Source organism: Ammodytes marinus, assembly GCF_949987685.1.
Source record: "Ammodytes marinus genome assembly, chromosome: 5".
In the NCBI taxonomy this organism is placed as follows: domain Eukaryota; kingdom Metazoa; phylum Chordata; class Actinopteri; order Uranoscopiformes; family Ammodytidae; genus Ammodytes; species Ammodytes marinus.
The window spans coordinates 29,552,097-29,577,275 of record NC_137234.1 but is presented as its reverse complement, the minus strand read 5'-3'; the positions used below and the strand labels follow the sequence as shown (position 1 = coordinate 29,577,275).

Below are 25,179 nucleotides of genomic sequence, written 5' to 3'. Positions count from 1 at the left end.
ATTTTACAGTACATTAAAATGACAACTTTTCACAAATGTTTGAATAAATATGCAAATTTGGCAATATCTGACTGATTACTCGTATGTGTAAATTTGCAACTTTAATAAAAACCTAAAAATGTACATATTGGATTTGGAAAGTTTTAACTGAACAGATTTTGGACACTGCCTTTTTTCATTTCATAAATCAAAAAATACAAAGTACAGGTTTGAAATGTTTTCATTTTCAGCATGTTTTTATGAAGAGAATGTATGATAAATCATACAATTAACAACATATGAACTAGGGGTGTGAACGTTTACAAAAATGTCTAACCGTGTACACGACGGAATTTTTTTTATTTGAAAGGCCATGTATAGGTACTCAGACAAGTGACGCGGTCCGTTCGAGTGGCAAGTTCGGTATATGTGATAATCCAATCCAGTTGTCCCATGTAAACGCACCATCAGATACAGTATGTAAAGGAAACATGGAAGTAACAGCTTTGGCCTTCTAAATGTAAACTAAAGCTCAAAAAGTTGATGTGCTATGATATTTATAGTTACTTAATAGATAGTTAGGAAGTTTTTGGAGATTGACTCAAATTCAGGATATTTTTAACTCTTTTCACTTTCACTCCATTCTTTTTTGAAATCTGAAAGAAAGAAAGGAGAAGAAAAGGAGGGAACTGGTCGTGGTCAGGACTTTAGATGTGTCAGTCCATCATGTGTTAAAGGTGCTGTAAGCGGAATGGTTCTTTTAGCTAATGTGGTGGCCGAATCCCCCATGGCGACCAAGACAAAGGGTGAGGCCTGGACAGCATCATTGTGTTTCAGAGAGGTTTATTTCAGGAGATTCATCAGGACATTTACAGAGGATTTCATGGAGCATCGAAGCAGCGGGCTGGAGGCCGCAATGGCACTACTGATTAGTTACAGAACAGTGTCTTATATTCTCATGTGTGGGGGGTATCAAGTGTATCATATCTACAAATAGACAGATCGTTTCATCATTTGTGCAATACCAAGTCAAACACACGTCCATCTAGGGAGGTTCTACTTCTTCCTTGTGACCTTAACCTTTAAGACTATCTGCTCAGCAACTCTGGTGAATAGAAGCTATTCAAATATACCACATTCCTCCATTTTGATGACACTTCATCAACCAAAAACAAGATGTAACCAAACATATATGAATGGCCTAACAGAAACCTCCAACAAAACACAGAAACAGTCTTTATGAGTAATGTAGAATACAATGCATAGGTGTAACCAGGGCCGCCTTAATGCACGGGCTTACCTGGGCTGAAGCCCCAGGGCCTACAAGGATCAGGGGCCTCTAAAAAAAAAAAAAAAAAAAGAAAATGTATTTTTTTTTTTTTTTTTTACTGTCTCAATATAGGCCCCTGATCTAAGAAGGCCCCGCACATTGTCATTTAAATAAATTATTGACTGGCTCATGATAGGCCACTGATCTTAGGGGGGCGTAGAGAGATCAGGGGCCCATCATGAACCAGTAAAGAAAAAGGAAAAAAAATCACATTATTTTTGACCTACGAAGATCAAGGGGCCTATCATTCACCAGTACATTTTTGTTATTTTTGTTTAAATAACATTGTTCGGGGCAACGCAGATCAAGGGCCTATATTGAGATGAGCCATTAAAAACAAAATGAAGAATTCAAAGAGAGAAGTAGCTTTGGGATAAGGGATTATAAAAAAAAAATTGGAATGCTGACTGACTGGATTTATATATTTATATTTTTGTTTCTGCTTTTTGGTATTTCTGTGTCTCCAAATGATTTCAGAAAATAGCTCACATAGGACACAGTTGATTTAGCCTTAGTTTTCTTCTCAAAGTGCACCAGATTGATGCATTTTACTTTAAAAGGTTCACATTTTTCTTCCGGGGGGGCATGCCCCCGGACCCCCCTAGAAGGTCCTGGGTCCCCACCGCTGTCTCTTCAATAACTTGGAAAAACACTGTAACCAACCATGTGTGTTTGGTTATTAAAAGTCACTAGACCAGGACGGGTTTAAGTACATGTTACCTTAAGTGATTTTGTATTTCATCAATAGAGATATTGTGGTGTAGACTAACATGGCTTTAACGCATCTGTATTGTAAGACCGCCGCCCGGGGGGGCCTACAAAACCTCTCAGCCCCAGGGCCTAATGGCAGGTAAAAGCAGCCCTGGGTGTAACACATTACTGCAGCAAACTACAAATAAATAGGACCAACAAGGCAAAAAGTCAAACACTGAACGATGATAAATAGAGGCAGTAAGAAGAGAGTCTTCTTTTTGACGACAGCACATTAAAAACAGCTGTGTCACAGTCTCAAGTTCAGAAATATGAACACATGATCAGCTCGCATGGAGATGTAGTCCAACCAACTTTGGCACAGAGGATGTCCTCCATTTCATAATTGGCAGACTCCGCCAGACGTGGAATTTCGGTGGCCAGCGGCCCAGGAAAGTCCAAGCTGGTATGCGGTTGGTATGCGCGTGGCCTTCTCCTCTATCAGCATGATCACAGCCTTGCACTTGTGACTGCGCGGGGAGCAGTAACCCCGAACAGTCTGAACTAACGATGACACTGAAGTTGGTCTCCAAACTTGACACTCTTTCTAATGTCTTTATTCCCTTTTTCTTAGCGTACATAAAGCACAGAGCGACGCAACAAGCTTGAATCCAGTCCAGCCTTTTTCCCAAAGTCTTAGTCAATAAAACTGCACACGGTTCTTTGTTATAACAGTGGAACTACGTGGATACCTGGCCATAACGGAGCCTCTGTGCAGTCCCCCAGACCGGACACTCATGCCGTGACCTTGAACTTGGCACAGAGCACTATCAGCCGTTTACACATTATCTCCCATCGCAGTTCTCAGTTACTTTTAGATACTGGAACAGACAAGCACTTTTCAACAGCAACAGTCCATCTGATCTCATTCCAACAGATGTGTCCCGAAGTGTACAGGTAGTCTCTCATCATGTTCCTGTTATATCCGTCATCGTGACGCCAAATGTGGTGGCCGAATTGTTCCCCAGGCTGACAAAGACAAAGGCGGCAGACTGGACTTTTCATCAGTGATCAGGTTTATTCAGAGGAGATTTCATCATGGCATACAGAGGATTTCATGGAGCATCGAAGCAGCGGGCTGGAGGCCGCAATGGCACTACTCATTAGTTACAGAACAGTGTCTTATATTCTCATGTGTGGGGGGTATCAAGTGTATCATATCTACAAATAGACAGATCGTTTCATCATTTGTGCAATACCAAGTCAAACACACGTCCATCTAGGGAGGTTCTACTTCTTCCTCGTGACCTTAACCTTTAAGACTATCTGCTCAGCAACTCTGGTGAATAGAAGCTATTCAAATATACCACACTAACTTCCTGTCAGTTACTGCAGTTAGCAGTCCCCTCGCTCGTCCCTACGTCACCACATTAATGCACAGCAAGTTATCTAGCATCATCTCAGATCCATAAGTGTGATAAAACATGATAAAATCCATCAAAACAGACATTGGGAAGGATTTGTACCTGCTCCGCCATTGTAGGCGCATACACATTCACCCATCTGTTGCTCTGGCGTGCACCGGCAGTGAGACCATGGAGTGTATATAGTATATATGAGTGAGACGAGTGTTGGTTTGTAGCGTTCTCTCTTCTGATTGGATAAAAATTTCGGGATACTCCAATAAGTTTATTTGCCGATAACATGCAAAGCAGCTGACTGAGAGATCGGCTTTATGAAACGCGCACATTATGTAAGTGATCACTGTTTGAATAAAGAGCAATTTAACACTTATATTAACATAAATAAACCGCTTACTTCACCTTTAAGCTGATAATCAGTGACCCAATTCCAATAGTGATAACCCTAGATTCATCTTTGTTAATTTTCTTACAACCTTATTTAACTGTTGCCCAGAGCTCTGCTTGTCTCATTTTGCATTTTCAGTTTTCAGTCTTTTCAAACCATTGAACAGCATTTTGTATATTATTTACAATTTACTCTATGTCTTCAGTTGTTTTCAGTCATCACACTCTTTAAGGGTTAGACCTATAAAAGTCTGTGGCAAAGCAAAAACTAGAGCTCTGTGGATCTGGGGATTTGGTGTTAAGACTTTCACCAACTCATCAGAACATCAGTTAGTGACATCCTCTGCCTTCTTAAGGAGAAATACAGACACCGTGAAGAAATATGTAACGGTCATCACGGCTCAGTTTGTGAATTTCTGTAGAAGGAGTGGGATGTGAGCGACAGTGGTGTGGTGTGTGGAACATCATGGAGGTTGAACTTCTGAGTCAGCGGTTAGGTTTCTGTTGTTTCTCTCCTTTGCCAAAACCAGAATGTGTTGGGCACAACTGAAGTGACTCATTGATTGATTAATGATGATCACCTATTGTGCAAAATGCACTTTTCCATCTTTTATTAACATTACTGTGTCCCTAGTGGGACTAGAGATGCCCACAGTATTTAAAAAAGAACACAAATACACCAGGGCATGATAGGCCCCTGCGAAGGTCAGGGGCCTATGATGAGCCAGTCAATTATTATTTTTTTTTAATAGGCCCCTAATTCGCGGACGCTCTAGCGATGGCTCCCCACTTTGAGAACGCCTGTTTTAAAGAAGTCATCACATTATTTTGTAATAAATGGTGGGTTAGTGGTTGCTGAACAACCTGTTCCTCTGCTGTATAGGCTTGAGCTTGGAGTGTATGTAGTTTATCCCTGTAAAATGTGTTGGTATTTTGCACACTTGCACTGTAAGTCACACAGCAAATGGCTATGTATGTATTTGGCATTCAACTGTCAGAAACTTTGCCTGGGCTGGATTTCATTTGTTTTTCGAGTAATTTGATATTAGGGGCACTGATATAAAACACAATAATTATCAAAATAAAACAGAAAAGGCTGAGATATCATGAATTTTAGTCTCTATGACTATCTCCAAAAAATCTGGACTGTTCTCGATGGTTATTGTACTAGTGCGTAGTTAAAGGTGCTACGAGGAACTTTTAAATATTTCTGAAACGGCCTAATTTTTCCTCTGATGATCATAAATTACATGTAACAGCAAATAAGACCATCAATGCAAAGAATGCTATTTTAATTTGGTTTTTCTTGATGCTTTTGTCATGGGTCCCTCACCCTGGAACTATAGCTGGCGTAGTAAAAACACTACCGCTTTTGTCCAAAGGGGGTGCAAGAATGAACAAAAGCTTAAAGTTCCTCGGAGCCCCTTTAGGGGTGGAGTCAGTGATTCTGGAGAATGCTTGTTGTTGTCAAGATCGCTTTTGGTCAAAATCAGTGAATATCTCCTGGCGATCTGCTACCTGTATGTACTGTGTCTGCGCTGGGAAAACAAATCTGGTGTTAAAACACAGCCTAGACTCTGTAAAAGGGTATGTCAAAAAAGAGGGGGGCCCATTTAAAGCTATTTAAAGCTTCTAAGATCTCAAAATGTTTGACCCTTATAGCGCATATACTCAAAAAATAGTATTGAAGCATAACAAAAAAAACACTTCAGGTCACGTTAACGTGTGTGCAGACCAGCTGACGCCTGCGCCTCACGGGGCTGGTGGAGACAACGGCATAGATTAACGTCAGAGCGTTTTCCGCTCGTGTAAAAAAACGCCTCCGAAACGCTTTTGTTGGAGACTATAGGGGTAAGCCTGTTACACTGTCAGCTGCGCTGAGCCGCCTGCCGGTGACATGTCCGTCTGTGTGTCTGTCCTGTGTCAGAGATGGCGTGTGCGGGGCAGCAGGGGGAGATGACTGAGTACAAGAAGATCCTGATCAAACGGGAGCTGGAGATGGGCGTGGTGATGACAGTGTTCAGACAGAAAGCTGAGCGGCTCACTGTGCAGCTCATCATGGAGACCAGGCAGGTGGCATGGACTCGCACCGCCGACAAGAACGACGGTGTCTGTGAGTACATTACTCATAAAGAAAAACAATACTAACCATTTGTATTGTCTTCTAGGTTTATGTAGTATTGCAACCCTATTCATGATATTTTAAGGTTCCCTGTGGAGTGATGCTATTAAAGGTGAGTCAGCAATTCTGGAGAACGCTTGTTGTCAAAATCACTTTTTTGATAAAATCAGTGAATAGATCTTCATGATCCAATACCTGCCCTAACTGTGAGTACAGTGTTGTAGTAAGACAACAAGCTCTCTCCAGAATCGCTTACTCCACCTTTAAGCAATGATTTTATAAGTGGCCCCAGTTTTGTTTGTATATCGCACACAGACAACCACACTAACGTTTCACTCTCTTTCCACTGAAAGGAATGAAATGTACACAATACAATGTACACAGGTTGTGAGGTTTCAGGGATACACACAATTTGTTGGACAAACGTAAACAGAACTCTAGAAGAAAACTCAACAGGGCACCTATAATGTTAGTGAGCCCCTTTAAGGTTCAGCACTTTAAATCACAAACTATTTACCACAATCAAAATGATTATACATTGTTATAGTGGGAGAAGTCTCGTAGGGGATATACTGTAAATACCCTGCAAACTATTAGCATACCACTAGGGCTTTGTGGGATTTATTTTCTCCAAATTTGGGCTGAACAACCCTTGAAGTTGTGCATTGAGTTGTGCAGTCAAAAACTGCACAAGCCTCTGAGAAAGAATGAAAAAGAGTCAGAAAGTGTGATTCATGGATTCAGCAATGGCACTGTGAAAAATATAAAGGCACCAAACCATGACAACAGTTTCTAGTAAACCCAGTAGCAATTTTTAACCTGAAAATTAGCATAATATGTGACCTTTAATATATCCGCTTCATAGCATCGTAGTGTGTCAAACTATGAAAATGCTATGCCATGCTAGAATGCTAACCATAGCTACTAGTGACCATGGTATAAGTCTGTGTTGAAAATCGGACTACAGATGAGATGAAAACATGAACCTGTAGGATGTGTGCTGTGTTTCAGTGGACCTGTTTGAGATCAGAGAGGTTCGTCCAGGGAGGAACTCCAAGGACTTTGAGCGCTTTAAAGATGGCAAGGATAAACACAATGAAAACACCTGCTTCACAATCTTCTACGGCTCACAGTTTGTTCTCAACACCCTCAGCCTCGGTGGTGAGTTCTCTATAAACGTGTGTTTTAAGCCTTGTGTTAAAATCAGATGCAGTTTTTCTATTTACTTTTCATCAAAATATGTGTAGTATTCTGTTTAAAAATAGATAAATACATTCATTTGTAGGTCTCGGATATAGTCTATGTTTTGCAGGCCAATACCAAAACTGCTGATTTTTGGTATTTTTGTCAATTTTACCATTCTTTATCATTGAGAGGATTAGTTCAACATATCCTACACAGTATATTTTCATTATTAATTATGTTCTACTTTTAAGTTAATCATGTGCTTTGATACAATATACAGTACATTATGTTCACATCCTCTGTTCAGCGCGCCAGGAGATGCGTGTTCACAATTTCAGAAACTCTATGTGAACTTTCACACATGCACTGTGAGATGTATGTACACAAATGTCAAGGTAAATTGACCCTGACTAAAGGAGCTCGGGATGGGTGTAATATGTGAATGTGCCCTACACCCACAACCTCCTGCTTGAGTGCTGCATATGTGAAAGGGTTGATCCTGGCATTCTCCGGGTCAGATTCTATGGGTCCTTTCCGGGGTTCATGTGTGAAAGGGTGTGAAAGGGTGCCAAGTATGTCCTAGACAGCAGATCTCATGTCGATTATTTGTAAAGCAGCTGCTAAATGTTTGCGTTGCTCATTTTTCTAGCTGATTCTGAGGAAGAGGCACAGAAATGGCTCCTAGGACTAGAACTGCTGCGGGAAGAGACACTGGCTGCTCCCACTCCTGTTCTTATAGAGAGGTGGACACACACACACACACACACACACACACACACACACACACACACACACACACACACACACACACACACACACACATTCACCAAGGTATTTGTGATCAAGACACATCCAATCACTCATTGACCTCTGTTTGTTTTTTCTTCCCTCCAGTTGGCTGAGGAAGCAGATGTATTCTGTCAATCAGACCAAAACAAACAGGTATTAATGTGTGTGTGTGTGTGTGTGTGTGTGTGTGTGTGTGTGTGTGTGTGTGTGTGTGTGTGTACTAGGTATTAAGGCTGGGTATTAGCAAGTACTTCACAATAAGATGTGCATTATGATACATGTTTCACGATATGATACATCACGATCAGTGTTGCCACAGTTACTTTGAAAAAGTAATCCGATTACTGATTACTAGTTACTCCTTAAAATAGTAACTTAGTTACTTTACTGATTACTTGATGTTAAAAGTAACTAAGTTAGATTACAAGTTACTTTAAACGTTACTTTACAGGTTTTGAAACCCATCTCAGTTTAAAACATGCACATATTAAGGATCATTGAAAATATATAAAATAAAGCTTGTAGGCTAGTAGCCTATAGGCGTACTGTTTTCAATATAATAAAAATTATGGTTTGAAAAATGTAATAAAAAAAAAAAACTTTTTCCCCCATGAAAATAAATGCATTCCTCCAAAGTGCAAAGACAGTAGCAGTGTCATTAAACTTAACTTGCTTGGCCCTTCACTCTCATGCATTCATTTGACTTTTCTCTGCGATGTCTCATGTGTTGATAGACTGGGTGTGTCCACCGGTCGCCACGTGACTATACGTTTCCAAGTTTTAAACACTTCTATCTCTTCAACGTCACCGTAGCCGAATCCTAAATATCCCCATAGCAGATGCTATATTTCGGGGGGGGGGGGGGTAGGAACGTTTGTTTTGCGCCACAGTTCAGCTTAGACTCGGCCGTAATGCTGCTGCACACACACACACACACAGACAAACACCACACACACGCTGCATGTCCGAGAGACGAGGGGCGCTACCATAAAGACGAGAGGAGCGGTTGGAGCAGTTGGAGCGTTTAGAGACACATGCGCGCGCATTTATTTACATTAAATCGCAATCGCAGTCATTTGTGCAGTTATGTAAAATGTTTCACTAAGGAAAATGACAGAAAAAGTAACGCACAGTGACTTTGATGAGTAACTTTAATCTGATTACTGGTTTGGAGATAGTAACGCGTTAGATTACTCGTTACTGAAAAAAGAGGTCCGATGCCGGTAACGCGTTACTAAGTAACGCGTTACCGGCATCACTGATCACGATACATTGCAAAACGATGCATAATGCGATATTCCACATAGTTCACTGAAAATGTAAAAACAGAGCAAGTCTGGGTGGTCATAATACATCTGATGACATCAGGATTTATATTGGTATTAATTCAGTGGGCAAATTGACTTAGAACAACTTAATTCAAAACTTTAATTCTAACTCAAAACCTAACCATTCCAGGTAACTAGCCGTACTGCACATCGACAGGAGCTTGTAGTTTAAAGCTTTTCAAAAAAAAGCATTCTGATTTTATAATACCAATAATATCACACTTTATTGACACATACATTTTTTAGCACAGCGCCATTTTTTTCAAGTTTGAAAGGATTTTGAGCTACAACCTGGTTATTTTCCCTGAATTGCTCAATTTGGCATCTGAATTAAAGTTTTGAATCTGCAATAATGTATCACAATATCCATCGTATCGCAATGCATCGCAATACATATCATTCCATAACCCATGTATCGTTATACGTATCGTATCGTGACGTCATTGGCAATACACATCCCTAGCAAAAACTGTGTTTTCTAAGACCTCAATACAAACCTCAAAGCGTACGGTCTCTTTGTGTCCTCCCCAGCATCTCCATGAAGGAGCTGAAGGCTCTGCTTCCTTTGCTCAACTACAAGGCCCCCAGCTCTCGTGCTCTCAAAGACAAATTCCAGGTAAGCTGCTGCTCTTTCTCAGGTCCTCAGCGTTGTGTGTAATTCTAATGAACTCATTCTTTTACTTTTACTATTTACTTTTTACAGGCCCATAAAACATGGCTCCATGACTAAACCTAATTAGACACAGACAACATAGACAACATAGAACAGTGGACTATTCATCTCTTCCATGATAAAAACTGATTCATTTTGTTTCACATCAGAGTTTAACGCTAACTGAATATACATTTGGAAATGAAGATTTCGGTGCTCCTGTGTTCTGCTTTCACAGGAAGTGGGAGCAAAGAAAGACCGCCTGGACTTTGAGCAGTTTCATAAATTCTACAACCACGTAATGTTTGAACAGAATGAGGTGAGGAAGGAATACGTACTGCATATATTGTTGCACATTTTGTTTTTCCAGCATTTTTTGATTCATGGTATTCTCTTATTAAAAACTCAGATCCTTGACGAGTTCAAAAAGGAATCATGCGCTTTTATTCTAGGGTGAGCCCTGTTTTACTTCCCTCATCTTTGCACCACACCTTTAAGTTTCAATGTTCACACTGCACATATTTATGATCTTCACCAATCATAAGTCATAATCTGTACACATCGCATATACATATTTTTGATTTTATTTAACATTGTTCTGTTGCATGTACAGTATCCTATTTCACTACAATTATTATTATTGTCATTCCATGTTCAGTATTCTATTTTGTCTACATTTAATTTAATATAATTTTGCATTCTAAAGTTACCTTATCTGTGTATCAGTTCCTACCTGCATTGTGTCCTTGCACTACTTTTGTGTTAATTTGCTTTGTTCACTTGTGTTTTTTAATTTTTTTTAATTGCATTATTGAGAGGAGCCTAGGACTTCAAAATGTCTTTACCAATGACTGCTGCTTTAATCGTTGTGCATATGACAAATACAACACCTTGAATCTTGAATCCGCTTGTAAAGAAATGCAGTTTATTTGACCGGGTATTTGCTCTCTCCCTGATACACAGTAACACAGAGAAACCCGACGGATCGGCAGTTTTGCTGCACGACTTCCAAAGATTTCTCATCTACGAGCAAAAGGTAAAAAGGAGTTCCAGTGAATAATCAGTCACCAGACAGACAGGAGAGGGATTGTTGTAACTTTGCATGATGGCTGACTCATTGTTGATCTCCTCCTTTGTGCCAGTCAAACAACTACTCTCTCATACGCTTCCCAAGTTCATTTGTATAGTTATCTATATTCTGATGTAGCTGTAAAATCAGGTGACTGTGGGATGTTTGCAATGTTCTATTCGAGCACCTTTTTTCTTTTATTAAAAAAAGAAAAGAAAATGCTGTTTCCTTTCCATCAATGAAAGTGTCCCTGTTTTCATTGGCTGTGAAAGACACTGATTTGGTGTGATTTTAGAAGAGACAGACATCATTTTGTTAATAATAGCCTAAATGAGTTTTTGCCTTGTTTTTGTTTGAATGAAGCTTTACTATAATATTCTCAATAATTCCCAATCCCTCTCTCTGATTGATTGAAATGTATTTAGAACATGTAAAAGAAAACAGAAATGGTCACAGAAAATAATGATGTTACACAAAATATAAACATGCATCCAAAATATATCATTTTACCTACGAAGTATCCTGCAAATACAATGTATTACTTATATGTTCCTATTAAATATATACTATAACCTCTTGCATATTTCTCAACAAATAACACAGTATATTTATATATTTTTTCTTTTCTCACTATTGATATATTCTAGAATCAAAACTATAATTTTGTTAAGAAAGTCCAAAATAAATAGATAAAATAAAAAGCGGAAATAAATAAATAATAAATTATTTAGAATACATAACTAAATAAATAAACAATGAACACCCAATGATAATCAAACACCTTCACCCTTGTATGCGAGGATCATTTTTTTTAAATACTTTCTTTTTCTTTTTTTCTTTTTTAAAGAACACAAACACACAACTGAAAAAGTGAACACAAAAGCAAAAGACAAAACCAAATAAACAACTAACATGGCGTACTCTACTTAACCGGTTTCTAAGACATTGTTTAGCTTAAAGGCAAAAGTTGAGAAAAAAAAAATTAAAAGTCAAAAAGGTATCATGAAGGTCACTTCAACGCTGCTATAAAGTCCAGTAAAAAGGCTGCCATATCTGTTTAAATGTTTGATTGTGCCTCTCTGCATGTGTGCCTCCTCCTCATCCCTTCAGGAACCCTGGGCCAGCGATCTGAACCAGGTCAGAGAACTGATGACCACCTTCATCGACGACACCATGAGAAAAACCAACGACCCAGAGTTCACCGTCAGCGAGGTAGATCCTGCAATGTGTTGTGTGTGAGACCGCAGATGGAACAGGCTTAGATGGAACTGAACGCACTGTGTTACGGCAAATGTATTGACAAAAGTTGCTGAGTTTTCTTATACCCTGTAACACTGTGCGGAATTTGGCAGGAAACGGTAGGCTAACTAGTTATTTGTACAGGGAGGCAGCCCAAAATGATGGGTAAGATGTATGATGGTAACAGTTTGGCTTGAAAAATAATGCTTTTTTTTTGTAGTTGTATTATTTCTAAAAATGAATCACTATAGTAACTTTATTTGCTTACTGTTAATCCAAAGCCTTCTTCTCTTCTAGTTCCTGGGTTTCCTGTTTTCCAAGGAGAACTCTGTGTGGGACAAGAAGGTCTCTGAGATCAGCAACCTGGACATGAACAACCCTCTGTCTCATTACTGGATCAGCTCATCACACAACACGTAGGAGGCCACACACACACATGCACGGACACAGCCACACACACACACACACACACACACACACACACACACACACACACACACACACACACACACACACACACACACACACACACACACACACACACACACACACACACACACAGGCACACACACACACACACACACACACACACACACACACACACACTACGCAAGTAATGCTTGATATAACTGATCTTTAAAACATTAGACAATATAAAACCTTAAAGTAGAATGTGGTGCCAGATGTCTTGATAAATAGCGGCCAGGCTCCAACAGTGGACACAGAGAACACATGAGCAAGGTTTTGATTATATTATATAATATATATAATATCATGTATTATAAATATTCTTATTGTTTGGTGTGTGCTTCAACAGCTACCTGACAGGCGATCAGCTCCGTAGTGAGTCGTCTACAGAGGCCTATGTGCGCTGTCTGCGGCTGGGATGTCGCTGTGTTGAATGTAAGTATATAAAAGCTTCACCCATGTCTTGGTTGTCCGTTCACATTTGACAGTTCCGTTAACAGCGCTGGTCTCATTTTGGGCAAATAGATTTGTTTATTGGGGGGGGGGGGCTAACAGATAAACAAGGCTTTATTTTTATATCAACAACACCTGTTCATTGTGTGTGTTTCCTGTGGTGCTGAATGTGTCCAGTGGACTGCTGGGAAGGGCCCGGGGAGCCCATCATCTACCACGGATGGACCAGAACCACCAAGATCAAGTTTGAGGACGTGGTCAAAGCCATCAACGATCACGCCTTTGTCACGTCAGAGTAAGAATCACCCAAGAAAACAAAAACGCACGCACACACACACACACACTACAATGAAAGCTTTCACTGATGACTTTCCATCTGATACTAAGTCCATGTAAAACAACCTAACAGTATGATGACCATTTACTCTCTTTTCCTCACAATTCTTCTTTGTTTAACTTTGTGAAACTGCACAGAGCTCTCTTGGGTCCATTCAATTTTATTTGGGGATTTTATCTAAAAATGTAGTAACGTACCTCCTCGCCCACACTACTGATTTTACTCTAAATACAGGTCCTTCTCATATAATTAGCATATTGTGATAAAGTTCAATATGTTCTGTAATGTACTGATAAACATTAGACTTTCATATATTTTAGATTCATTACACACAACTGAAGTAGTTCAAGCCTTTTATTGTTTTAATATTGATGATTTTGGCAAAAAAGTAAAGAAAAACCAAAAATCCCTATCTCAAAAAATTAGCATATTTCATCCGACCAATAAAAGAAAAGTGTTTTTAATACAAAAAAGTCAACCTTCAAATAATTATGTTCAGTTATGCACTCAATACTTGGTCGGGAATCCTTTCGCAGAAATGACTGCTTCAATGCGGCGTGGCATGGAGGCAATCAGCCTGTGGCACTGCTGAGGTGTTATGGAGGCCCAGGATGCTTCGATAGCAGCCTTAAGCTCATCCACAGTGTTGGGTCTGGTGTCTCTCAACTTCCTCTTCACAATATCCCACAGATTCTCTATGGGGTTCAGGTCAGGAGAGTTGGCAGGCCAATTGAGCACAGTAATACCATGGTCAGTAAACCATTTACCAGTGGCTTTGGCACTGTGAGCAGGTGCCAGGTCTTGTTGAAAAATGAAATCTTCATCTCCATAAAGCTTTTCAGCAGATGGAAGCATGAAGTGCTCCAAAATCTCCTGATAGCTAGCTGCATTGACCCTGCCTTTGATAAAACACAGTGGACCAACACCAGCAGCTGACATGGCACCCCAGACCATCACTGACTGTGGGTACTTGACACTGGACTTCAGGCATTTTGGCATTTCCTTCTCCCCAGTCTTCCTCCAGACTCTGGCACCTTGATTTCCGAATGACATGCAAAATTTGCTTTCATCCGAAAAAAGTACTTTGGACCACTGAGCAACAGTCCAGTGCTGCTTCTCTGTAGCCCAGGTCAGGCGCTTCTGCCGCTGTTTCTGGTTCAAAAGTGGCTTGACCTGGGGAATGCGGCACCTGTAGCCCATTTCCTGCACACGCCTGTGCACGGTGGCTCTGGATGTTTCTACTCCAGACTCAGTCCACTGCTTCCGCAGGTCCCCCAAGGTCTGGAATCGGCCCTTCTCCACAATCCTCCTCAGGGTCCGGTCACCTCTTCTGGTTGTGCAGCGTTTTCTGCCACACTTTTTCCTTCCCACAGACTTCCCACTGAGGTGCCTTGATACAGCACTCTGGGAACAGCCTATTCGCTCAGAAATGTATTTCTGTGTCTTACCCTCTTGCTTGAGGGTGTCAATGATGGCCTTCTGGACAGCAGTCAGGTCGGCAGTCTTACCCATGATTGCGGTTTTGAGTAATGAACCAGGCTGGGAGTTTTTAAAAGCCTCAGGAATCTTTTGCAGGTGTTTAGAGTTAATTAGTTGATTCAGATGATTAGGTTAAGAGCTTGTTTAGAGTACCTTTTCATGATATGCTAATTTTTTGAGATAGGAATTTGGGGTTTTCATGAGCTGTATGCCAAAATCATCAGTATTAAAACAACAAAAGACCTGAAATATTTCAGTTGGTGTGCAATGAATCTAAAATATATGAAAGTTCAATTATTATCATTACTTTATGGAAAATAATCAACTTTATCACAATATGCTAATTATATGAGAAGGACCTGAATATATCTAGCTAACAAAATGTTTATTGATTACATGAAGCTATCTATGTAAGATACCCCATTACACCCGCCCTTCTCTCCCTCAGTTTCCCAGTCATCCTGTCCATAGAGGAGCATTGCCCTTTGGAGCAGCAGAGACAGATGGCTCGCATCTTCAGGGAAGTGTTAGGAGACAAACTGCTGATTGACCCGGTGGAGCATATGGCTGAGCATCTACCCTCACCTACACAACTCAAGGGCAAGATCATACTCAAGGTACTACTGTGTGTGTGTGTGTGTGTGTGTGTGTGTGTGTGTGTGTGTGTGTGTGTGTGTGTGTGTGTGTGTGTGCGCGCGTGTGTGTGACCTGTTTTCCTTTCCCACGTTACCATTCACACACACATTCATACACCGATAGCAGGCTAACTATCGACATTCACTCCTTATCTCGTAATGACTAACTAACTGTCAAGAGTGGTGTGTGTGTGTGTGTGTGTCTTTACATACTGTTGTGTATGTGGACTCGGTGTATCAATAAGAAGAGCTTTGGTTTTGTTGTGTCTCGTCTTTCCATTGTTGTCCATGTGCAGCACAAGAAGCTGACGGTGGAGGGAGCAGGCATCAGTAAAGACTTCAGGAAGGGCCAGAAACAGGGAGATCTGGAGATCTGGGACCCTGTGGACAAGGTACCGTCATAGGGGCACACATGGGTAAAGCAGGGTAACTGAAGCCTGTATTTCCTAACAAACTGGTCTAAACCATATACAGTATAGTACATCCAATGGATGTAGCATCCGGGCTGTTCTCAGTTATTTCAACTGCATCCAATCGTCCTGTCCTATGCCATCTTGTCAGAGTTTGACTCTGCTTTATTTCTTCTTACCAAAAAAGGGCATTGATGTGACGTTGGGTGGAGGGAAATTCGCCCATCTAGCTGATGTATCCCTCCGAGGCGAAGTGAGAGCCAGTGGCTAGATGACGCTCAAGAGGCCGCGGCCCTAATTATAAATACGTTCTAACCTCTAATAGAATAAAAACTAGCCTGGTCCAAAACAATTCACCCGACTCAGTGTTGTCATGGAGAACATAGATTATAATGTTTTTTTGGGACCAGGCCTTAAATAGGTTTAATCATGCTGTGACAACTGCCTATTTAACATGGGAGTCAATCTCGAGTATGAATAACGGTTAAATAAATAATTAAATGAAATGTATATATTTCAACTTATGGGATAAGCTCACTGTGTGCATGTGAAGTCACAAATGTACATTTTCATTTGTCTTGTTTCAGCGCTGGAACAAGCACTACTGTGTGATCTCTGATGACAAGCTGTACTATGCAGAGGAGTACGAGGAGGAGGAAGAAGATCCCAGGAAGGTATGAGACAAAGAAGAAAGTTTGACAGTAGTTTTTTATACATACACAGGTACATCTAAAACAAATAGAATATCAATGAAAAGTTCATTTTCTTCTGTAATTTAATTCAAAAACAGAAACTTTCATATATTCTAAATTCATTACAAATTAGGTGAAATAAATCTAGAGTAAAAATACTTTGCAGAAGGTTGACATTTCTGTACTATTAAATCTATTTTCTGATTTTATTTTATTTTTCTAATATTTTGAGATGCTGGACTTTACAGCTGTAAACTGTAATCATCCAAATTAAAACAAAATAATTAAACTGACATATTTCACTTTGATGTAAGGAATCTAGAATATGAACGTTTCACCTTTTTGAATGGACTTTTTCCATGATATTTTTTTTTTGAGATGCACCTGTATGTAAAATCAATTATCTGTAAGTTGGTTCACTGTGAAATATCCACAGTTTCACAATTGGGTCGCTCAAATCATAAAGATCAGTAAAACATAAGATACATATTGGAACGACTGTCAGGTTCAACAAGGTGTGTGTGTGGGCCTAAAACCAATGTGTATGTGTTAGAAAGCAGTGGTGCTCTTGTGTTCCTCAGTACCAGGACCTCCACACTTCAGAGCCATGGTTCCATGGTCGCATAAAGGAGGGCAGGCTGATGGCAGAGCGCCTCATCCAGGATTACTGTGCCGAGACCGGGGGAAGAGACGGCACCTTCTTGGTCCGAGAGAGTGACAGATACGTCACAGACTTCACCCTATCCTTCTGGTATGACCTTCCAGTTTTGTTTTTTATTTCAAGGCATAGCGGAGCCAAAAACATGAAGATTTAAGTGTGGTTTATGATACAAGGATCCAACCCATTGCAGTCCAAGAGCAACCTAACTTGTATGTACGGAGTGTGTAACAATGACACCGTCCTGTTGTCATCTGTGAGCTCACTTCCAATTTGAAATGAAACCACCACCGTTTATTAATTGTTTCTGTAATTTTGAGAAAATATTTTAAAATGTATTGAAATGTATTTCTTAAGAGGAAAAATCCATCCATTCTATGAACTCTAATGGTTTCAAAAGTGGAAAAGATGGGCTCGACAGTTTTAACAACATGAATGACATGGATATTTCCCAAACCGTATCCCAATCCCCAGCAAAAACCCGTCTACTTTTAGGAATGCTTTTTGCTTTAATTTCTTTGAGTTATAAAAAATGTTTAGTGTAATTTATAGTAGCTCTGAGTTAGTGTTTATTGTAGCTGCCCCTTTGGACAGAAGCGGTAGTGTTTTTATGACGCCAGCTGTTGTTCCTGGGTGAACATACCTATGACAAAGGCATTAAGAAAAACTATATAAAAATAGCATTCTTTGCACTGATGGTCTTGTTTGCTGCTACATATCATTTATGATCATCCGAGGAAGACAAATATGGTTTCCGAAATATCTTAAAGTTCCTTGTAGCTACTTTAAGCACAAGGTGCCTATGTAAATTCATGTCATTTGCGTGTGTATTTCAGGCGCAGTGGGAGAGTCCAGCACTGTCGTATTCGCTCTGGTTCTGAAGGCGGACACACATACTACTACCTGACACCTAACCTGCACTTTCCCAGCGTGTACTTCCTCATCCAGCACTACAGAGACAACCCGCTGCGCTGCCAGGACTTTGAACTGCGCCTCACTGAAGCCGTACCGCGGCCCGACCCACACCTACATGAAGGGTTGGTCCTATGTTAACAACACTCTGATACAACCACAAGGGGACTGGATACACTCGCTTAGAAATCACAACACGAAAGCAATTAGTTACAATACCTTGGTAAAAAAGTTTTAAAATTAAAGGTGGGGTAAGCGAGTCTGGAGAATGTTTGTTCAAAATCAGTGAATATCTCCTCATAATCTGCTACCTGGCCGTACTGTGTGTGCGCTGGAGAAATAAATAAGCTAGTGTTGATAAACTGCCTAGGCTCTGTAAACTGGGATGTAAACAAAGGGAAGATAAACCAATCGGGCCTGCTCAACAAACATTCTCCAGAATTGCTTACCCCACCTTCAAACCGCTTATTCTGAAAGTGTGAAAACCAGATATGAGCTACATCAATTCATCTGTCCAGGAATGAGATACTGAAGGTCGGAGAGCAGTCTTAGCCTAGCACACCAAACGTCTTACAACACCTTCCAATTGATGCAGCAGAACCAGAGATATCAGCTTTTTATTATTCTAAGGGTTCCTCTTCCTTTCATAACACCTGGCACCCAAAATGCATCTCCACCGCCAACAGTTCGGGGTAGATTTGCGTCTGCTATGCTAGTAGCTGCTAATGTAGCGTTCTGATAAGCTCCAAGTTTTACAATCCAGCAACCCAGGATTTTTTTTTTCATTTTCATTTTCTTGTGGTCTGTTTAGCCCCAGCCGACGCTGTAGCAGTGTACCCGACTTTTCTTAGGAAATTACACATTACAGCTTTAAATTGACCAGAAACATATCACAAAGACACAAGTAAAGATTAAAAAAAATAAAAACCAACAAGTTACTTTCAACACTGAGATGATGGGATTGTGTGTAAAACTCCCTCTGGAGAAGAAAAAAGGCTTCATACGACTTCAATTATTTTTTTATTTTTTTACATACGCAGTAGTTCCAACCTGCATACACGCAACAGATTTAAAGTAGGGCCCTGGATACATGCTCACACATGACTGCTGATGTACTGTACATGTGTGTACTCATGTTTAGAAAAGTTTAAAATATTGTATGTGTAAAACAGAATTAGCAAGCCGAATATATGTATGGCTTGTTAATATTAATCCTGACCAAACTGATATTCTTCATGACTTTATTCTATTCTTATATTGGTTTAGTAAAGCTATACCCCTCACACTCACTTTGTATCGACCACACGTGTGTTCACTTTCACTCTTATACACCCACGGTATCTCTCCCTCTTTCCCTCTCTCGCTCTCCTAAGTTTGTTTTGAAAATATTTGCATAATGCTTTATAGGCATGAAGCAGTAAATAGCACAATCCCTTTTCCAAAGCAGCAAACTGTACTGGAAACTTGATACATTCCAACTGACATATTTGTGTATTGTATTGTACATTATTTCTGATAACCATCTTCACTCCGACAAAATGCCCTCACTTTACAAAAGTGTCTTCACTCTGGTGGTTAAATGCTAAAGTCCTCACAAAGCGGCCTGTACAAGTACACCACACACACACACACACACACACACACACACACACACACACTCAAAATGTAACCGTCTGTGTGTTGTGCAGGTGGTTCTACTGTAGCCTGAGCAGAGGTCAGGCAGAGGACTACCTGCTGAGGATTCCCAGAGACGGAGCTTTCCTTATACGAGAGAGAGAAGGAGAACCAGACTCCTACGCCATCACATTCAGGTGCAGTGACACTCTTCTGTCTGCGTTGTGTGTGCATGTGTGCGTGTGTGTGTGTGTGTGTGTGTGTGTGTGTGTGTTTGTATATTCAAGTTGTCTCTGGGTTTCAGAGGTGACGGTATGGTGAAACACTGCCGTATCCAGAAGGAGGGCAGCATGTACCTGCTTGGCACCACCACAGAGTTTGAGAGCCTGGTGGAGCTGGTCAACTACTTCAGGAAGAAGCCCCTGTACCGCAAGATCAAGCTGCGCTACCCAGTCACCCCAGAGCTGGTGGACCGCTTCAGCACAGTAAGTGGAAAAAATCTAAATCAATCCTTGCTGTTCTGAGTTCACACCTCCATGGTTGAATGCATTGGAAGTGGCTTTGGATAAAAGCGTCAGTGAAATAATAATGGATAGGATTTATATAGCGCTTTATTCCCTAAGGACTCAAAGCGCTTACAGGGTTCCAGGTTCCATTCATTCACAAACAGTCATACCGGTGGTGATAAACTACAATAGTAGCCACAGCTGCCCTGGGGCAGACTGACGGAGGCGTGGCTGCCATTCCGCGCCAACGGCCCCTCCGATCACCACCTCAACCACACAGCAGTCATACACATTCACACCAGGCAAGGTGGGTGAAGTGTCTTGCCCAAGGACACAACAACCGTGACATAGGTGGCCGGGCGGGGATCGAACCGCCAACCCTTGGATCATATTATAGACATTTACCCAACAAGTTACAACTTGGGGTGGTAGGATGGCCTAGACTCTCTAGGCCCTAGAGGAAGAGGGGCCGACCAGTAACCATGAGGTCGCTGGTTTGATCCCTGGCACCGGACAGGAGAGTTTTATTTGTAAAACTAGTGGTGGCTGGTATTACATGTATCACTGCCTCATTGAGCAAGGCAGTTTACCCAGAACTGCCCCAGGGGCACTGTACTATGGCTGATTCTGCACTCTGCCATCCCCAGCATCCCACTGTTAATGTGACTGATGAGACTGAGAGCTGATATAAGAAAAAATGTGAAAAACATTCGATTGCCTTCAAAGCATTACATGTTGTGTGCTGCAGCAAATTTAGTCACAAATGAATCTGAAAATACCAAATTTCCTTTGATTTTTATCCATGTTTATAGCCCCACTACTGGACAACTGAGGCCAAAACTAGTTCTATATGTGTTTTTCTAAACCCGATAATAACATGTCCTGTGCCCTGACAGGAGAAAGACTGTGCCTTTCTGTACGAGGTGAAGACTTACGTGGAACCCAATGAGATCGAGCCCTCACTGGTATGTACTGTATTATGCCACTAGATACTCTGTCATCTACTGTACTAGGTCCACCTGTTGTCTTGTGCAGTTTTTGTTGATAAATATTTTTAAGTTTTAATTTATTTTTTAATTTTAGCCTAAAAGTACAGTAAGGGCCCTATATAGCTACCAGGCTAAAAGAGCAGATGAGCTCAACTTCAATAAAGGAGCTCTGATACACAATGTGTCAAAGGAGGACAACGGATGGTGAGTACACGCACACACACACACGCACATGCACACATGCAAACACACACACACACACACACACACACACACACACACACACACACACACACACACACACACACACACACACACACACACACACACACAGAGGCAGATCAGGCTATTTATCAACAAGGACTGTTAATGGTTCTTTGCCATATCTTAGGGATTAGTCACTTACTTTATGCCACTGCATCATGCATGCTCATCTGCAAATACAGTACTTATCTTAGCTATCTTGGCCTATCGCAAGCACACTCAAATGTCAAACAATGACTGTTGACTTCCTCCTTGTCATTCTACCCTACTCACTCCAGGTGGAAAGGTGACCATGGTGGGAAGTTGCAGCTGTTCTTCCCATCCAATTATGTAGAGGAAGTGTCCAATAACACCATACCTGAGACCAAAGACCTGGTAAAAGATTAGACATTGAGACACTGTTTACCTGTTAAATGAATCAGCGACAGAAAAATAATCCCTTGTGTTTGTCATGTGTGTTAATTAAAAAACAGGACATGGAAGACAACCCACTAGGTGAACTATGTAAGGGTGTTGTGGACATCTCCAAATGCACCATCCAAAACTGTGAGTGTTATTATCCTATACTGTCTGACGCATGCTTGACATTCATATACATAAGGTTTGGTGCAGACATGAGTTAAAAAAAAAAATCATAAAAAAAAACATTATTTACAGTTTAGTTTTTACAATCTTTAAACAGGAATTACCTTTTGCATGTAAGTCAAACACATCAACAATACAAATTAAGAACAGCAAAGCCATGAAAAAAAGAAGACGATAAGACATGAATTTTAACTATCCTCACAACACTGATGTTGCTCTTCCCAGTGGTTGAATTATTTATTAGCAAGGGGCTGCAAACTAACAACTACAAATACAGCAGCTGTGTTTCAACTCAACGCTCTAAATGTCAGGTAAATAGGACCATTTTCTTTAACGGACAAGTCTAAAGTCCTGCCAGTTTTTCACCCAGAGGCTCCAGTGTTCATGACTCTTCGTAGAAAAAAAAACATCCCTACGTTTTAATCCCCATACTTCCCTGCTATTACTGTAAGTTTGGTAGAAAAAGATTTAGGATATCCCAATTCCTGTGGTCAGATGGAGCATGCTTATAAATAGCTTGTGGCCTACTACATTCGGTCGAGATTTTTAGTGTTGAAATCAGCATGCTTTCTGGGCTATTCTGACCCACAATCCACTGCGCACTGGAATTGATGTCACATGGACGGAGCCTTGGAGTGAAAAGAACCAGCGATGCAATGGATATATAAGCAAGAGCCAAGTTCAAGGCGCAATGTTATGATGAAATAAACAAGTAAAAGCATGTCCCAAATGTAGCATACTGCATGCTAACTACATACTTTTTTTGGTATGTAGAATATAAAAAAAGATAGAGCATGCGACGTGGAACGCAGCCCATCTTCTTCTTTCCTGCCTGTCGTTTGCACATTGCCTCATTTCCTGACAATGGGACCACAGTCTGTCAGTCAGAAGAATAGCATTAGGCCATTGGTAGGAGTGTGTATCGCGTCATCACTGTGCTTGTGCATGAACCCATGAGTTTCCCTTGTGGTTTGTATTGTGTGCGCAGGCTGCTGTAAACCTGATTCTCAAAGCATTGTTCCTCTAGTGGTCACAAAACCCAAAGGCTGACTTTTTTAAAGGCATTTTGCCTTTAACATAGGTCACAGTAAAGACGACATCGGGTCCCTATGTTGCCATTACATATCTTGTAGTTTTTGTTTTAAAGTTAATGTGTTTTATTTTGTCCTGTTTGGATGTGATATGATGCGTTTCAATGTCCCCTTTTTAATAGAAGATTTCTGCAAATTATTTTCTATTTTATTCTATTGTAATTTGGCTTATTTCCCATCGATATGGCCATTTGTGACTCTGCTAGTTGTGCTAACTTTGCTAACTCACCACCCAAATGTCAGATTCAGGGAAACCTGGACACAATTACAACCTACTGTATACTGGGGCAAGCTGTGCAAGCCTCCTTAGGGTTTTCAAATAAAGAGTTGATCCTAAAAGTTTTGAAAAGTGACTGAAAATTATCTCTTGCATGTCATTCAGAGTATTCGCTGTTAAGGATGAAGTATTTGTGTGAAGCGCTTGTGGTGTAATGGTTAGAACGCCTCCCCCCGTCCCCCGTCCCCCCCCCGTCCCATAGAGGCTCAGGCCTTGTGGCAGAAGACTTGTTCTCTGCATGTCATTCCCCTCTCTGCCCCATTTAATCTCTCTCCAACCTGTCCGATAAAAAAGCAAAAAATGCCCCAAAAAATTTATTTCAAAATAACAAGAAAGTATTTGCCTTTGGAGTGCTGGGCATGCAGTCATCTCAAAGCTGGCGTCCCGAAGTTCAACCTGTTAACGTCAAGGGGACTGAATCCCAAATTTAGAATAGGATTGGAATTTGAATTGCCTTTTAAAAGATATACAAGTTGTGCATCCCTCTTTTGCCCTCCATAACTATACCTCTTTCTGTCCCTCCCTTGTTCCCTAGTGAAGAATGGCAAGAATGGGAAGTGTCATGTGCTGACCCTGCAGGACATGGAGCAGGACAGCCTGCAGTTTGAGCTGTCTGCAGACACTCTGGAGGAGCTGTTTGAATGGTACAAGGTGGGCTGGGACATCACACAGAGGGAGATGAGCAAGCAGTACCACAGGGAACAAGAGGTCAGTATATACAATGTATACATATCTCCTAATGTATGTAGTGGTGGAAGGACACACCTAAATGGCTAATCTGGACTATGTTGTCAGAAGTATTGAAATTATATATGCATCATATCATTACTGTCTGGAGGAAACCTTGTATGTACATTTTTTGACATTTTTAGAAAAAACTCAGTGTTTCCGCTTTGCATGAAATATAATCGGTCTGCGCCTCAAAACAGACTACATCTGCGCACAGCGTATGACTGACTGTATACCAGTCAACCACAATGGTCTTGTCAGCGTCACCGTGCAAACAGGAAGTGGCTGTGTTTTTTTTGCTGTCCAATCACAGATCAGACAGCAGGAGGAAGTGGAGAAGAAGGCCGAGGTTGCCATGGAGATGTCAGACCTGGTGGTGTACTGTCAGCCACGCAGCAAGGAGAAGGATCGCTTTGGTAAAACACATGCACACAGCCAACACAGGGACACATGCTGCGGTCAACTTTACTGTGTTACATTGGTAATAGGCTCCACAGCACAACACCTTCTTTCAACAGGCAATTAGCATTTTATAGCACTTTTATAATCCCATATGGTCCCACTCATGGTGTAGTATTCTGTCAGTACGCTTATTGACAGATTGATGATTCTTTCATTTGTTTCAGAGGTTTAGATCACAAATCCTTTTTTAAACCTGAACATGAACATAAGATGAAATGTCTGCATGTGTAACAATTAAGCGACTACTTACTGAACTTTCAATAGAGCAAGTCCACTAAATTGAATAGTCCACATTAGTAGGTCAGGTTTCAGACGGTAAGAAGCCTTTGGGAAAGTTGTATGCAGCTCACAATCACTGGGTTTATCATCTGTGTGAATGAGCATAGGGCCACAATTGAATTCAGCCAATAACATTATTTGAATGTCT

General features: G+C 40.8%; 1 protein-coding gene across 1 annotated transcript in view; it reads left to right on the top strand.

Moving 5' to 3' along the window:
- The window catches only part of LOC307250905 (1-phosphatidylinositol 4,5-bisphosphate phosphodiesterase gamma-2-like), a 39,474-nt gene that overhangs the window by 5,268 nt on the left and 9,027 nt on the right, over positions 1–25,179 (top strand). Inside the window, exons 2-26 of the mRNA XM_080028175.1 lie at positions 5,735–5,920; positions 6,941–7,090; positions 7,764–7,857; positions 8,009–8,056; positions 9,763–9,847; positions 10,122–10,202; positions 10,293–10,336; positions 10,847–10,919; positions 12,063–12,164; positions 12,489–12,607; positions 13,009–13,094; positions 13,290–13,407; positions 15,377–15,545; positions 15,860–15,955; positions 16,561–16,647; positions 17,247–17,416; positions 18,160–18,360; positions 19,924–20,046; positions 20,154–20,334; positions 21,252–21,320; positions 21,439–21,548; positions 21,887–21,983; positions 22,082–22,154; positions 24,097–24,269; positions 24,604–24,706. Coding sequence (XP_079884301.1) covers positions 5,737–5,920; positions 6,941–7,090; positions 7,764–7,857; positions 8,009–8,056; positions 9,763–9,847; positions 10,122–10,202; positions 10,293–10,336; positions 10,847–10,919; positions 12,063–12,164; positions 12,489–12,607; positions 13,009–13,094; positions 13,290–13,407; positions 15,377–15,545; positions 15,860–15,955; positions 16,561–16,647; positions 17,247–17,416; positions 18,160–18,360; positions 19,924–20,046; positions 20,154–20,334; positions 21,252–21,320; positions 21,439–21,548; positions 21,887–21,983; positions 22,082–22,154; positions 24,097–24,269; positions 24,604–24,706 — 2,836 coding nt within the window. The 5' untranslated portion in view covers positions 5,735–5,736. The remainder of the gene's footprint in view (positions 1–5,734; positions 5,921–6,940; positions 7,091–7,763; positions 7,858–8,008; positions 8,057–9,762; positions 9,848–10,121; positions 10,203–10,292; positions 10,337–10,846; positions 10,920–12,062; positions 12,165–12,488; positions 12,608–13,008; positions 13,095–13,289; positions 13,408–15,376; positions 15,546–15,859; positions 15,956–16,560; positions 16,648–17,246; positions 17,417–18,159; positions 18,361–19,923; positions 20,047–20,153; positions 20,335–21,251; positions 21,321–21,438; positions 21,549–21,886; positions 21,984–22,081; positions 22,155–24,096; positions 24,270–24,603; positions 24,707–25,179) is intronic.